At 41.8% G+C, this 16,224-nt stretch overlaps 1 protein-coding gene across 1 annotated transcript in view; it reads left to right on the forward strand.

Annotated features, from left to right (window-relative positions):
* Positions 1–1,158, forward strand: part of BAK1 (BCL2 antagonist/killer 1) — a 34,330-nt gene extending 33,172 nt beyond the window's left edge. Inside the window, exons 5-6 of the mRNA XM_081866264.1 lie at positions 268–448; positions 850–1,158. Of these exons, the coding sequence (XP_081722390.1) occupies positions 268–448; positions 850–957 (289 nt within the window). The 3' untranslated portion in view covers positions 958–1,158. The remainder of the gene's footprint in view (positions 1–267; positions 449–849) is intronic.
* The last annotated feature ends 15,066 nt before the right edge of the window (positions 1,159–16,224 follow it).

Genomic DNA, 16,224 nt, shown 5'->3' on the forward strand with positions numbered 1-16,224 from the left:
CAAGATCTGAGTGACTGAAGGCATATACACAGCCTCCCCCCCCCCCCCCGCAATCTAAAAGTCTTGTTAAATATCCCTTGTGCCTTAGCACTGCTCAGGGGAAGACGCTAGCACGCTGTTGAATGGTGAGGGGCCAGGTCAGAAAGTTGCTTTTAATGCTACAGCAGCAGACTGCGAACAAGCTGTGCCTCAGTAGAGGGTAGCAAAGAGCTGGCCATAAAACGTAGCCTGAATTTTCTAAGAATAATAATATGGTCTCTTCCGCAGTTTGTTTGAGAGTGGCATCAACTGGGGTCGTGTGATAGCACTGTTGGGCTTCGGCTACAGGATGGCAATCCATGTGTACCAGCAGGGGTTGACCGGCTTCCTAAGCAGGATCGCCCGCTACATGGCTGACTTTGTGCTTAGAAACCGCATTGCCCAGTGGATTGCCCAGCAGGGAGGATGGGTAAGTGAACCAGTGAACCAGATGAGTGGGTTGGTTTTTTAAAAAGACACACACACATTTCTTTTACTATGAAAGTATGCTGGCGCTGATCTGGGGTGGGCAGGAGTAGGGCAATGCCAGGCTGCTGCCCTCCCAACCGTGGAGTCATTGCTGTCCACTGAGAAGGTGTTGGGGGAGAGATCGGGGTGTGCAGGGCCTTGGGGGTATGTGCCAGATCGACACTGTTGGTGCACCTGTGCAACCTCAGGCTTGCCTCCATAAGCTGTTGGCGCACCTTCGTGGCATCTAACTTTTCTTTCAGGGAGTGGGGAAATACATGCCAAGAAATTGCTGTGGTTGCCCTGGAATGGGTCCTCCCAACATTTCTGCAGGTAACAGTATTTTTCCCCCTCCTCCTCTAGGCGGCAGCACTGGACTTAAGCAACGTTTACTGGAAGTACGTGGTGACAGTGGCCGCCGTGATTTTGCTGGGCCACTTTGTGATGCGGCGCTTCTTCAACAACCAGTGACCGGGAAGGAGAGTGTCACTGGCCATTTGCATCCCAGCCACTGACTCGCTCCTGGGAGGTGACACTTCTCAAGGAGGATTCAGGAAACAACCAAAGGAAGCCAGATGGTTCTTTATCACCTTCCAATATGACACCAGCTTATTAACCATTCACATGGAGATTTCAAACACAAGAAATCCACAGCATAGTATTTAAAAAGGTGGAACTTGTTCAAGCTGTTCCTTCCAAGAATCCAAATGTACACAGATTACGGGTCTCTTCAAGAGACCACCGGGGGTGGAGGGGGGGGGGAGTGAGAAAACAACAGGTTGGTTACATTCATGGTGCTGCTGGAGGAAAAGCAAGGGATGTTGTTTCCTCCCTGAAATCTCTTAAGAAGGACAAGTCCTTTTCCAGAACGTTCTCAGGGCCAGCATAATCTCAGCTTTTGCAATTCCAGAAAGCAGAAGGTCAAGCAGCATGCACTGTTGTTTGCTCAGTACAGCTGTCAATTCTTCCACTGCCTTATGCTTTTCTAGTGCTGAAATAATCATGTGGCTGATTGGGAAATCATGTAGATCTGCTCCTGGGTTATCAGCATGAGTAGCACCTTCTAAGATCTGTAGATGTACACCTAGACAAAGCCTATCCCAGAAGGGGCGGCCGGGTGAGACAATGTCTAAAATATTTCATTACAGAGGAATCTCTGTTTTCGAACATAATCCCTTTCAGAAGACCATTTGACTTCTGAAACGTTCAAAAACCGAGGAGCAATGGGCAGTCAGCAAAATCTACTGAGAAAATTGACAAACACACAGTGGAAGCTGTTCGACTTCTGAGGCGCATTTGAAAATGGAAGCAATTACTTCTGAGTTTTCGGCATTTGAAAACCAAAACGTTCGGCTTCCGAGATGCCGAGGTTCCACTGTATATGCAGACCTATTTGTCATCCACCAGATTATTTCCTTGATCAGGCATAGAGCTCAGTACTCATTAGTTGATCACTCTCATGTCCTCACTTACTTTTAACTTAGTTGCAGTGATTCTTCTCTGTCAGTGGAGAGCGCCAGCCACTGCAGAAGTTATGAATACGCTTCTTTTCATGCAACAGAGATCTCTTGGTTCCTTGCGTGTCAGCATTATTGCTGTCCACCTTGACCAGGTAGTCTGTGTATGCAGTTTGGGAGGGGGGCAAAAAGTTGTTGAAGGAATTGGGGAAGGCATTTTTTTTGTTTGATTCCATTATAATTATTTACCCCTTTGACAATCACTAGCCCAAAGCTTCAATTCCCTTTGACGCAAATGGCATCAAAAAGTCAGCACATGAATTGCTACCCCTAACGTAAGATAGGGATGAGGGACCTGTAGACCTCCAGATGTTATTGGACACAAACTCCCATCAGCCCCATACAGCATGGGCAGTAGTCAGGGATGATGGGAGCTGTAAGGAGGGCCACAGGTTCTCTACCTTTGCCCTAATAAATGCAATCCGATCAGAGTAAATATGCAGAAGATCAGGCTGCATTTCCTACAGGTTTTAGTGTGAAAGTTGAGCATGTGCTTATGTCTCCCACTGAAATTGATGGGATTTGGAAGTGCACGATTGGAAGCCAATCAAATGTGCCAATCAAATCGTGTGGAAGTGCATGATTGGAAGCCAATCAAATTTGCTTGACTCCAAGCAAATGTGCAGAGCTGGAACTTGCCATTTGAAGGAGTTCTGGTTTTCAAAGTCTTTAGCTGCAAAGTCCTGCTTAGCTATAAAAAATACCAAAAAAAATAACAACACCCCACCAACCTGTCCACATTGCTTACTTAACTCTTGTTTTGTATAGCTTTTAAACTAGGATAAAACTGCATTGACTGCAGTGAAGCCAAGATTTTGAGCACAAAGGGTTGCTTTTCCTTGCTTTGCAGTTCCTCCCTTTACAAAGCTATAAGGCAAACACTTACTTTGTAGCTTCTTTCATCTCTTTCTTGGTTTCCAAGAGCTCTGAAGACAAATACTTAGAAGCAATGTATGCATTTTCTGTACATTGTTTGTTTGCTTTTTAAAAAAAGTCACACTGCCTAGATTTCTTCTGAATGTGCATGCCAGCAATATTTGTTTTGTTTAAAATGTTTGATTTGGCTAACAATAATTTAACTTTGTCATGGCCTTAAGGTTTGTAATGGTTATGTCTTGATGCATGCTGAACTTCATCCCTGCCCAATGCAATCTTACTTTTCTGAAGTCCCATTTTGTTTCCAGTGAACCTACAGTCTGACGATGAGCTGCACATCTCATCATTCCTTACCGCTGGCTATGCTAAAACTGGGATTTGTCTGAGAACAGATCAGTAGGCTTCTGCTGTGTGTGTTTGTGTATCATACTAAAGTAGGAAAATAATCTTTTTCAGAACAGCAGTTGTACCAAAAAAAATCCATCGTACACTTATGTACTATCAAGCCTATGGTAGCTTACTTCTAGGTAGATCTACAAAAGATTGGGAATCTAAGGTACTACTCATGGTGAAAATTGAAGCAGGGTGGTTTTTATTTGTTTAGTTTATGCCAAACACTTTGATCTTTGGCACCACCCACCATTGGCTCAGACTCTGCCCGCTGCCAGTATATAGGCCCTGGGAGATTTCTCCCAAGGAAATGTGGCCCTTGGCAGGGAAGAAAGAAGAAGGTTGCTCATCCCTGCTGCATAGGTACATATCCTGCCACTCAGCTGAAGGACCGGGTGGCAAACAATTTGAGTAAAAAAGCAAATCCAGGAGGCAGGGAGACCCTGGTACTAGCTGATCCACACAGTGGCTGTCAACCACTGTGGATTTCACCAGCCAGAGTGTCCATGGAGATACAGAGATGGTAAAAGTTCTAGCAATGAGAACTCGCGTACAGAGATTTGTGGCAGCAATGTATTTTCAACAAATAGCCATTTCTGCCAAAGAAGAGCCAAGTAAAATTGTGGGAGAAAAGGAATCTGTTGGGAACAGGTATTGCTCCAATAAATCTTTGTATCGCCTTAGGAATTTTTGTTTCTACTGATGGAGAATTATGTGTAGATCAAAAGGTTGCACCATTCTGAGTTGCTTCAAATTTAAACATGTCATGTCATATCTTCTGTCATTTGGGACCAGGCTAACAACTGCTGTATAAGTGACTCAAATATTTTTTATATATATATGAGAATGATGATACAGTGAATGCAGGTATGGCATATGTAAACGACAAAGCTGCAGAAACACAGGCTAGGGTACTGGATGCAGAATTTAATTTCTTGAGAATCTCAGCATTGATTCTTCTACAAAATAAGCAAGAATCTAAGCTCTTTTGACTGTGAAGATACATCTGAAATGATGGGCAATGCTGCTGAAACCTCAGAAGTGGCTAACCAAAATATCTAATGACTAGCAGTGGGGCACCAGTGACCTCCATAGCTTTTTCACCCCATGATTAGGAAAACCAGACTAACAACGACAATCTTAATCATGCCTACTTTGAAGTAAATCCTATTGAATTCAGTGGGTCTCACTCCCCAGTAAATGGAATTAGGAGTGCGGTCTAAATTCTGCAAAATCAGCATTTGTGCAAGTTTGCCTAATTTATGCTGGATAAAGCATTTTAAATTTCAGAGCATAGAGTTCTGGGTAGAGGCAGAGATCGGGCTTCACCAGCATCTTGGTTTGAGACATGCTGCTTAAACGTTTGAAGAACGCGTGGCTTCAAAAGAGGATTAGACAAATTCATGAAGAATAAGGCTATCGATGGATAAGTTCTACCTCCAGTTTCGGAGACAGTACACACCCAGGGAATCACAGGAGGGATGTGTGCTGTTGTAGCTTCCCATAGGCATCTGGCTGGACCACTGACTAAATGGGCCACTGGTCTGATGCAGCAGGTGCCTCTTAGGTTCCAAATGAACACCGTTTCTGGGGGCTGGTCAGTAGCATTTGACTGTCTCCTACCTAGCAATGAATTTCCTCCTCCCCCCCCCCCAACATATATTAAAGGCTTTAGCTAATATTCTGTCCATCTCATTTCTTCAAGGGTTTCCAGCTTAAAGTCTCCATCTGTGCCATAGAATTGGTTGCCCCTCTAGAGCATAGGAAACACTCCTGGTGACACTTGCGGCAGCTCTGGGTTTATAGCCATGAAATAGGTAGAGGCAATGCTTCTCCAAGTCGACTGCTCAGCAGTCTAAACTACATGAGCCACTGAGGAAATCTTTGGGGATGACAGTTAAGTTTTTACATACATACTTGAAGCCATAATGTAGCTATGAATCTTCTCCCTTTGTTCTGTATTCTATTTAAGAAGCTGCTTATTATTTTCCGTGCATCACACCCAGCTTTAACAGCCCCCTTGCCCTCAGGGATTCAAAGGGAATGAAGCTAATAATCCAGAGGTACCCAGGATATCAGTGCATCCAGCAGAATTGCTTTTCATTATCTTGCCTCCTTACCTGCAAGGCAATCGCTCGAAAAGTGAATCACTGCTGGACGTGTGAATTGCTGGAGGAAGAAGGAATGTCTTCCGGGAAAATAAATAAAAGTAGGGAAAGAGGCTGTCCTCTTCAAATCACATTGCTTAATGGCAATGTGGTGTGGATGGCCAGGAGTTTGGAGAATTCCAGCTCTAAATGCAGGTCCTGAATTGAGTGTTTATTGGAGGAAATGAGTCTACAGCTATATCTCCTGCTGTAGACACAAGACTGCTTTGGGATTTGGAAAGATGTCCCTCTGCGGTGTTTAATACAACATAGACATCTAGCAGGGATTGTTGTTCTGGTCTCAAAAGGCCAAGAAAGACCTTCTATTGGATTTGGGTATATAAGGTTTCTTGCGTGTATCACATCATGCACCAAGCAAAAAACAATTGTGCCTTTCTACCTCCATCAAGATCTGACCCCTCCATGGGGGCATGGTGGTGCTACTGCCTTTGGAGATACAGCGAAGGTGCGTCTTATCACGCTCCCCAAATGAGCACTCCAGCATCCGTTGCGTGGGGTATTCATGGGGAATGCACTGGGTTGTTTTCCTGGAAAGCTAAGTAAATGTTAAATGGTAGTTTCTGTAATATATATGTCAAAATAAAAGTTATATGCAAATACAGGTGGGTTTAAGTTTATGTTATTTAAGTGTATAAACATGAGCTCAAATACAAGGTGTTTCCTTAATGTGTTTCTGTTTTTGTTTGTTGCTGTGGAGAGCAGTTTAGGAAGTGGCTTTGTTTTGATATTTCATGTTTTTAAAAAAGTGGATTTATGCTTCCAAAGCTGTGCTATCCCACTTACCGCATTAAGTTGTACAGTTTATAGAAGCCATCTTTCCCTATAGCTTACAGCTTATGGTTTGTCTAGGAGAGGGTTTGGACAACATTCTAAGTCAAGTATGTCTTTGCTCAGTGTGGCACAGCAGCAGAAAGAGTGCAATCTCATTTCCGAGACCCTGCCATTCACACCAAGCCATGGCTTGGCTTATGCAATGGAAGTGGATCCTGCACTCTGCACAGCTCCTCACCCACCCCCCCAAATCAGGTTCTTTAGAGTATATAAAGTGACAGGAAAGTGCACTGGAATAAGTAAGGTAACAATTGTTTGATGTGATATCATATGACCTCTCTGCAAACAAATCAGGATGAATGCAAAATAAATAGGCTGTCAGGAAACAGCCTGGGTATTAAGAACATTACCTGCAGAATTCGATCAAGAAGAAAAATCGAGAGAAAGAAAAGAAAGAAATTTTAAAACAAATTATGGAAAACGAACAAAAACTAATCAGGAAACCAAACAATGAAAGAATTAAGCAAAGTATCAAGGTTTTACAAACTCAATTTGCAATGATGATAAACAAGGAGGTGGAATGGAATATAAAAAAACTGAGACAAAAGAATTTCGAATTCGCAAACAAGTCAGGAAAATGGCTTGCCTGGCAGACAAAGAAAAGGAAGGAGCAAAATACAATAAATAAAATTGAAGTGGGAGGAACGGAGATAAATAACCCTAAAGATATCAGGAAAGGATTCTTGGAATATTACAGACAATTATATAAAAAGAAAGAAAAGAATAATATGAGGAAAATAGAAAGATATTTAAAAGAGAAAGAGGTGCGAAAGATCCCGACAGAAGCACAAGAAAGGCTGAACACCCCGATAGACATAGAGGAAATAAGAGTGACGATAAAAAAACTGAAAAATGGAAAGGCCCCAGGACCAGACGGCTTTACAGCAAGATATTACAAAGAATTGGGAATATCCCTGTTGAGACCACTGAAAGAAGTAATGAACAACATATTAAAGGAGAAAGAAATTCCAGAGACATGGAAGGAAGCACTTATAACCTTTATTCCAAAAGAAGATGCGGACTTAACCCAAGTAAAGAATTATAGACCAATCTCATTATTAAATACGGACTACAAAATTTTCACAGGAATTATAGCAGAAAGATTAAAAAAGGTTTTACAAGGAATTATCCACGACGACCAAGCGGGTTTCCTTCCAAGCAGACAGATGAGAGATAATGTGAGAAATGTAATAAATATTTTAGAATATCTATCTGCAAGAAACGAGAAACAAGCAATGCTGATGTTCGTGGACGCTGAAAAAGCATTCGACAATGTCGCATGGGATTTCATGTTGAAAAATATTGAACAAAGAGAAATGGGAAGTCACTTCTTCAATGGAATTAAAGCAATATATACGGAGCAAAAAGCGAAGCTGATAGTGAATAATGTAATAACAGAAGAAATAAAGATTTCTAAGGGTACCAGACAGGGATGCCCATTGTCACCACTACTATTCATTCTGGTCCTGGAGGTGTTATTAGACTCAATAAGGAAAAAAGAAAGTATAAAGGGGGTGTCAGTAGGCCAAAATCAATATAAAGTCAAAGCCTTTGCTGACGACTTAGTCTTGATGATAGAAGATCCGCTGGAGACGGCAGCTGAGATACTGAAGGAAATTGAAACGTTTGGAGAGGTGGCAGGTTTCATAATAAACAGGAAAAAAACTAAAATTATAGTTAAAAACATGGAAAAAGCAACAATGGAGGCACTGCAGCAACAAATTGGTATTGAAATTGTCAAAAAGGTCAAATATCTGGGAATATGGCTAACCCCAAAAAATATTGATCTGTTCCAAAACAACTATATCCCGGTGTGGAATGGAATTAAGAAGGATCTGGAAGTATGGAATAGATTAAAACTATCCTTCTGGGGTAGAATCTCAATGATTAAGATGCTAGTGCTACCAAAGATGCTGTTTTTATTCCAGATGTTACCAATATTAAAAGGAGTGGCGATTTTTAAGGAATGGCAAAGGACGATCTCTAGATACATATGGCAGGGCAAAAAGCCGAGAATTAAATATAAATTACTAACAGATGCAAAAGAAAGGGGAGGCTTTGCCCTGCCAGATCTGAAGCTATACTACGAAGCATCGTGTCTTTGCTGGCTAAAAGAATGGATTAAACTTAAAAATACAAAACTCCTAGACCTGGAAGGATTCGACAACAGATTCGGGTGGCACGCGTATCTTTGGAAAGAAAAGAAGAAGGGATATAAAACCTTTGAAAACCACATCTTCCGGAAATCGCTATGGGAAGTTTGGGACAGATACAAAAACATATTGGAAGGGGGGGTGCCACATTGGCTATCCCCGTTAGAGGTCATGGGGGTCAAAAAAGAAAATATGAGAAGTGATTGGATTACCTATGGAGATTTGGTGGAGAAAGAAGGAGGAAAGTGGAGACTAAAACCATACGAACAAGTTAAAGAATACGTCTTTGATTGGCTGCATTACCATCAAATAAATGAAATGTTTAAAAAGGATGTGAAAGAAAAGGGGTATAAAGAAAAAGATTCGAGATACCAAATAGAGATAGTGAATAACGACTCCAAAACAATTTCTAAAATGTATAAAATTTTGTTAGAATGGCACACAATAGATGAGGAGGTGAAAGTAGTTATGATTCAATGGGCCAAAGATTTAGGATACAACATAGACCTTGGTGATTGGCAGAAAATATGGAATGAAAACTTGAAATTTACGGCATGTGTTACATTAAAAGAAAACGTAATGAAGATGGTTTACAGGTGGTATATGACACCTGCAAAATTAGCAAAGATGTACAAAACCTGTAATAAATGTTGGAGGTGTAAGGAGAAGGAAGGTACATTTATGCACATGTGGTGGGATTGTAAAAAAGTAAGGGGGTTCTGGGAGATGATACACAATGAACTAAAGAAAATGCTAAAATATAGCTTTGTTAAGAAACCAGAACTCTTCCTGCTGGGAATAACAAGAACGGATATAAGTAGGAGAGACTGTAAACTGTTTCAATATGCTACCGTCGCAGCAAGGACATTGTTGGCCCAGAGGTGGAAACAAGAAGAGGTTCCGACTCTGGAGGAATGGAGGTCAAAACTAACAGACTACGCAGAGTTAGACAAATTAACAGGGAAAATTAGATATCAAAAAGACCAGAAATTCATTGAGGACTGGGGGAAATTTACAGAGTATTTGAAAAACATATGTGAGGATAGCACAACGCTAGCGTGTTTCAAAGAAGCTTTGTGAAAATAGAAGGAGTATTGCCAAAAGGCAAGCAAGGATAGAAATATAATATTTAATGGCAATATCTAAAGAAGGAATGTGAGGAGAGGATTTGAACTACGAAAGATTGTCAGAGAAGTTGAGGGAGGTCCAAACAAGGTGAAATATGTGATATATAAATGGATTGGTTTATTATTTTTTTTATGGAAAAAACTCAATAAAAATTTATTACAAAAAAAAAAAAGAACATTACCTGCAGTGTAGGATGAAAGACGGAAGCACGGAGATTCATCTCACCTCCTGCATTTCCCACGCTGGCAATCTAATAAACAAAGACAATAAAAGGAAAGTGGAAGCTAAAAGCAATTAATGAAGACAGGAAAAGGCAACAGTCTTAAATAGCCATAAAAGCAGCATTGCCTACTTGCTGACAAAATCCCAGGCAAAAAGGTTAGGTTTAGGTTACGATTAATTCTAAGCACACTTGCCTGGGAGTAAGCTTCATTGAAATTAATAAGACATACTTCTGAGTAGATATGCATAGGATTGCATTTGTAGGAGTTTTGACTGGAAGCTGCCATGGCCATCCTTGTGAACAGTCAACCCAAATGTGACAAAAACACAAGGGCTGGTAAAATTTAAAACTAATATTTGTATGTTTTTGTTGCACACTGGACCAACAGGTCCTGGCAAGACACTATTGTTCTGCCTTACCCAACTATTTTTGTGTGCATGTGGAATCTACTGCCATTCCAAGGTAGGTAAGTTATTGACACAATCTATATCCCACCTTCCAGTAAAATATCCAAGGTGGCTTATAGTCCGGATAAAAATACACAAGCTATAATAAAAACAAGCACAACAATATCAAATAACATCACCGAAATCGGTCCTAAAACTAAAAGTCACCTGATTTTCATGCCACAGATGCCAGGTCTGGATGCCAGCTTGTGCCAGTCATTCCCACTAATGCTCTTTGCCTCTAACAGCAGCTGCAGCTGCTCAAAGAGCTCATGGAGGATTCTGGAACCCCCCAAAAATGCATCTCCATGTCATTCCAGACATCAACTAGCCATCCAACTGGATGTAAAGACCTTCACTGCCTCTCCCTCTGGAGTTGTAGGCATCTGTTGTTCTGCACCCTTGACACTTTTTCCTGCCTGCTCCATCCTCACCAATAGTTTCCACTTGATTTCACCGCTAATCTTCCACAGGAAATCATTTCCCCAAATGCATAAGTTTTGACCATTTTCAATCAGGCAATGGAGAAAATTTAGGCATACTCTTTAACGTAAGGATGGGGAATGTGTGGCCCCCCAGATGTTGAGATTCGGCTTACATCAACCCCAGCCAGCATGACCAATCATCAATGATGAATGGGGTATTGTAATCCAGAAATATGGAGGGGGGGCACAAATTCACCACCCCTGCTATAAAATGAAAGGGAAGTAGAGCTTTGTGGAAGGGCCATCACTCTGGATTGAGCATCTGCTTTGCATGCAGATTCAGTCCACAGCATCTCCAAGGACGGCTGGGAGAGAACTAGTCTGAAACTCTGGATTGCCAGTTAGGGTAGACAACGTTGAGCTAGATGCAAACATTGAGTTTGACTCAGTATAAGGCAAATTTCTATGTTCCTGCATGACTTAACAACCAGGCCCCGAGTTTAAAATTCCCAAATAGGTTTTCCATTTATGGATTTATAGAATTGTCATTACTGTTAATGCTCCTTATTTTAATATAAGGTAAAGGGCCCCTGGGCAGTTAAGTCCAGTCAAAGGTGACTATGGGGTGTGGCGCTCATCACACTTTCAGGTTGAGGGAGCCAGCGTTTGTCCACAGACAGCTTTCTGCCTCATGGCCAGCATGACTGAACCACTTCTGGTGCAACAGAACACCATAACAGAAACCAGAGCTCACAGAAATGCCGTTTACCTTCCCGCCGCAGTGGTACCTATTTATCTACTTGCACTAGTGTCCTTCGAACTGCTAGGTTGGCAGAAGCTGGGACAGAGCAATGGAAGATCACCCTGTTGCAGGATTTGAACTGCTGACCTTCTGATCAGCAAGCCCAAGAGGCTCAGTGGTTTAGACCACAGCGCAATCCTGTATTTTTATATACCACCTGCCTTATCCTGAATGGCTGAGGATAGCTAGATATCTCACTGACCTTACAAAGCAGGTTGTCGCTTTTCTGGAGGAACAACAGGCTGAATGAAAGAGGTCCAAACATGGCAGCCCAGGACAGAGCTGGAATCTGAACAGAGAGACATATAGGAGCATGTGAAACTGACTGTTGGCCCACTAAGTTTGCCACACATCATGTTGCTTCCGAGGGGTCAAAGGTAACAAAATGCATCCAAACAGAAAATTGTACATTCATTTAACCCCATATCTATTCATCGTGGTTACCAAGTGTTGGACAGTCCTGGCACTGATGCCTCCCTTATTCTGATGCATTTGTTGCTTTAGCTGGCTTTGCCCTGAATCACCTGTCCGTCCCCCCCCATTCTGCTCCAGAGGGTCACCCGGCCCTGTGGAGCAGGTTTTGTGCAGTTTGGGTGGGGTAAGGAAGTGCTGCTGCATGCGCAGGAGTCCGCTCACATCACGTTGGATATTGCCCTTGACTATCTCTCCCTTCTAAGTGTTCCTGGCACCCTGGTATGCCAATGAGATGCAACTGCAGCCAAGCAGTGCCAGAGGAACAGCTGTCACTTGTGTCCCGGCCCTTTCATCGCATGAAAGCCCTTTCATTCTGTCTACAGAGTTTATTTTATTTATTTGTTTGTTCAATTTATTCCCCTCCTTTCAAAACAATTCCAGTACAGAAGCAGACTAGGAAAGAGCTCAACTTAGAAGGCTTGTTAAAAAAGGAAGGTCTTTCGCAGGTGCTGGCAAAGGAGCAGAGATGGCACCTGTCTAACATTCAAGGGAAGGGAATGCCAAAGGGTAGATGCTACAACACCAAAGGCCTGATTTCTACACTGGGTGGAATGGACCTCCTGATAAGGTGGGGTCTGCAAGAGGCTCTCACAAGCACCCCAGAGAAATGGGACAATAATGGTTATTTCAACAATTCTAACACTGTGGATACCAAGGATGCCCACATCACTTGAGGAACGAGGTTAATCCACAGAGAAACAAGAGTGCATTGGTAACCCCCAGGTCCAACTCTACTGAGCATGCATTACATTGGCAGGTGGGGAGCAATGTGCTACTGTAACTTAAGCGGGATCATAGTCTATTCTTAACCTTCCTGTCTCATAGCAGGTTCAGCAGACACCCATAAAAAGATACACACCAAGAATGCTACCAGCTGCACTTGCTCCTGCAGGATTCTCTCTCCCTCTTTGTTTAGTGGAAGGTTAAACATAACAAAAGATAAATGGCCCTCATAAAAAGGGCAGCTGCTGTCTAACAATCCCCCTCCCACAAAAAGAGAGAGCCTTACAATGGTAGTTAACCAAACTTCTCAAATGTAGTTATTAACTCCACAACAGCCAAGGTTAAGACCTAATTAAATTTTCACCTAAGGTAGCATTGGAGTGAAGGAATGTAAGTCTTGAAGCAGACTTCACTGCTGCCTAATAGCTCCATAATGGGCCTAACACCAAATTAATCTGAGCCTCCTTCACCTAATCCCACGGGACATATTTTTTTAAAGCAGCTGTCCTGGGGGAGAAAGAGACCCAAGAGGAAGGCATGTAATTGACTCTCATAGCCATGTTATATTTTGATATTTTGTAATGTTCTATTGGCTGCTTTGAGATTTTTTTAAAAATAGAAATTGGTACCGAAATGACCAATACATTCATAACCAAAACAAAAATAAAACAGGATGGGGGCAGCCGGTGAGCTCAGGACAGAAAAAATGTGCCTCAGACTTTTCTAATCCTATATGCCCCAGTGTCTCTGCATCAATGTGTCTGAGGGTATTTCTACACAGTGGCAGCCTCTGGTCTTAGTATATAGTATGTTTTTGCCCTAAGATGACATAGTAACTAAGGGAGACCCTGCTTCCCCATCCAAAGTAGTCACATCCTGGGAAGCGGAATTACCTGCCTCAACCAGCCTCTGTTTCCTGGTCTCAGAACCCCTATGTCATCTTTTTGTTTCCCCTTCCTCATCTGCCCCAGCCTGCCCACCCCACTCTTCAGCATAGTGATGCTTTGGGACTCATGACACCTGCACAGGAGGAATTGGGAAGGTGTGGTCCTCCCAATGTTGTTGCACTCCTTCTTCCATCGTCCCTGACCACTGTTGATGCTGGCTTGAAGAGAGATGGAGTTCAACAATGTCTGGAGGGCCACAGGGTCTCCATCCTTGTTGTATATTCAAGGAAGGGGACACAGTGCCCTGGGTGCATGCGATTTTGCACAAGTAAGTTTACTGCTGTTTTTAATACATGCCCAGCATCATACTTAAATCAGCTCTAAGCAGTTACCCCTGAGATACGGATATATTTTATGACAGGCTGGAAGTCCAACTCCTGCTGTGCTTGCTACATGACCCATGGCACAAGGAGATCATTTTGTTCTGGAGGTCTTTGAAACCTTTGTCTTGCAAAGCCAAACTCGGATCCTGGAAATGTGTGCCCCACACTTTAGAACTGGAGATCAGCACACCTTGTACTATTGTAGATGCAGCCTGTTCCCTTTGGGTCTGGTCCAGTTTGCATACTGAGAATCAGATTTATCTAATGGCATGGGGACCAGGTTGCCATTATATATCCAAATAACACCAACAATGCACATATATAGCAAACACTTATCTGACAACCGAGAAGGGAACTAACAAAAGGGATTGCATCCTTCCTTCATCACAACATTCTCCTATGGCCTTAGTAAATAAACTGGGTTTCTCATTAACTTCACAGTTTGCTCTTTCCAGTTTGCATTTAATACAGTAGCAACTGCTTCCCTAGATACCCAGGTGCACACTGTCTTAACAGTCAGGCAGAAAGAAGCATTAAGATTACAGCCCTACAGTGTGATTTCCATTACCAAAGCAATTCCATTATGAAAGTGTCTGCTGTGGACACTGCAATCTTGACTCTGGAGCAAATTTGCGCGACTGGTCTAGCCAAGCAGATAACTTCAGGTGGGTTCACAGAAGAATGCGCAAATCCCTGTTATTATTATTTTTTTCATATTCATCCTCAATACTTGGAGAACCATCTATACCAAACAATGGATCACATGCGCTCCTTCGTATGACATGAGAATAGCCATAACAAGTGCAGATTCCCACCAACACACTTGGGACACTGCACCTTGCAAGGAGAATCAGGACTGAACCAGCAATGTTGTTCTAAATTCCTTCTGTGCTGGTTCTATATGCCTTTTATTTTCACCCTCCCTGATCTCTTAGAGTAAATATGTTTTATAAAAACACATGTAATTAATGTCTGGGTCAATAGCTGGTCTAAGCAGTACTTGGGGCTCCAGATTTCTCCTAGGCCAACACCACAGACAAATTTTGGATGTAGCAGAACTGTTATTTCTTCACATCAGTTCTTCCTTGCTTATTGTCAAACAAAGAAGAATATTAAGTACTCAGTTCAAAAGATCTCAAGAGCCTTTGCTCTTCTGTCTCCAGAAGAAGTTGGAAACACAAGTGAGCTATTCCCAAAGGCCCTATGAAGAAAATTGCTTTGGGATAAATAGTCCATAGTCAGTGACTATCTATGCTGAAGAACATAAAATATCTCTGCTCCCTGTGTTGTTAAAGCAAATGCTCGTTCACATCTAATTCCAACTTCCCATACCTAAAACACTCAGCAGAATGGCACACTATCTCTTACAGCAGGTGGCAATAATGACAGCGAGAAGATAAGACTAAAGGAGGCGGATTGGTGAAGGTGTCCTGCCCAAAGCTGATCTCAAAGACTGTAGTAATACTTCTTAGTTATAGTTTGCTTGCTCAAGCTCTTTGTTTTTTGTTTTTTTTAATAATATTTATTCAAATTTTAAAGGTTACAAAAAGAATCAAAAAAGAAAACAAAAGAGTACATAAAAGCAAATCACATCCAGGAAAAAGTAAAAGAACGAAAACAGAAAAAAAAGTTAAAAATACATACAGTCAAAAAGAAAAAAGAACAAGTCAAACCTTTACATATTTTCCTTTCTTTAACTTATTTCCTTGACTTCCTCACACCTCCCCTCTTTATATTCTAGTTCAGATAGGTATTTCAGCAAATCCTTCATCTTGTTTTTATCCTAATAATTTATCTTGATATCCTGTAATTTTTCATTCTCTCTTTCACCAATTATCCATCCATTTTTACTTTATTTAATCTTATTTCTCATTGAAACTGATATATTTGAACTTATTCTCTTAAGACGTTTCCCCTAGGGTTATAAAAATTTCATTCCACGATTTTTCCATTTTTGATTTAAATTTTTTTTTAAAAAAAAATCTCAATATATACATTTTAAATTCCCAATTTTCTTCCACCGTCTCCCCTCCCCGGTCTCGGCCCCTACCAACAGTTCCATCAACCTCCAACAGTCCATCAACCTGGAGATCTTAAATCCAAGGCTCTTAACTCTTCTTCATGTCCCATCTGCCAATCTTCTTGATAATCTTTGGTATTAAAGAACCGTTCTTGGAGGAGCTCCAACCCAACGATGATCATATTCCTTCTTAGCAAGACTGCCAGATTTCCATAATTAAAAGTAGGGCCCATAAAGTATTCCAAGCCTTGCTTCACACTTCTTCCAAGTCCAAAGGCCCCAAATACTCCAA

The sequence above is a fragment of the Podarcis erhardii genome (assembly GCF_964252035.2).
Source record: "Podarcis erhardii genome assembly, chromosome: 6".
Lineage (NCBI taxonomy): Eukaryota > Metazoa > Chordata > Lepidosauria > Squamata > Lacertidae > Podarcis > Podarcis erhardii.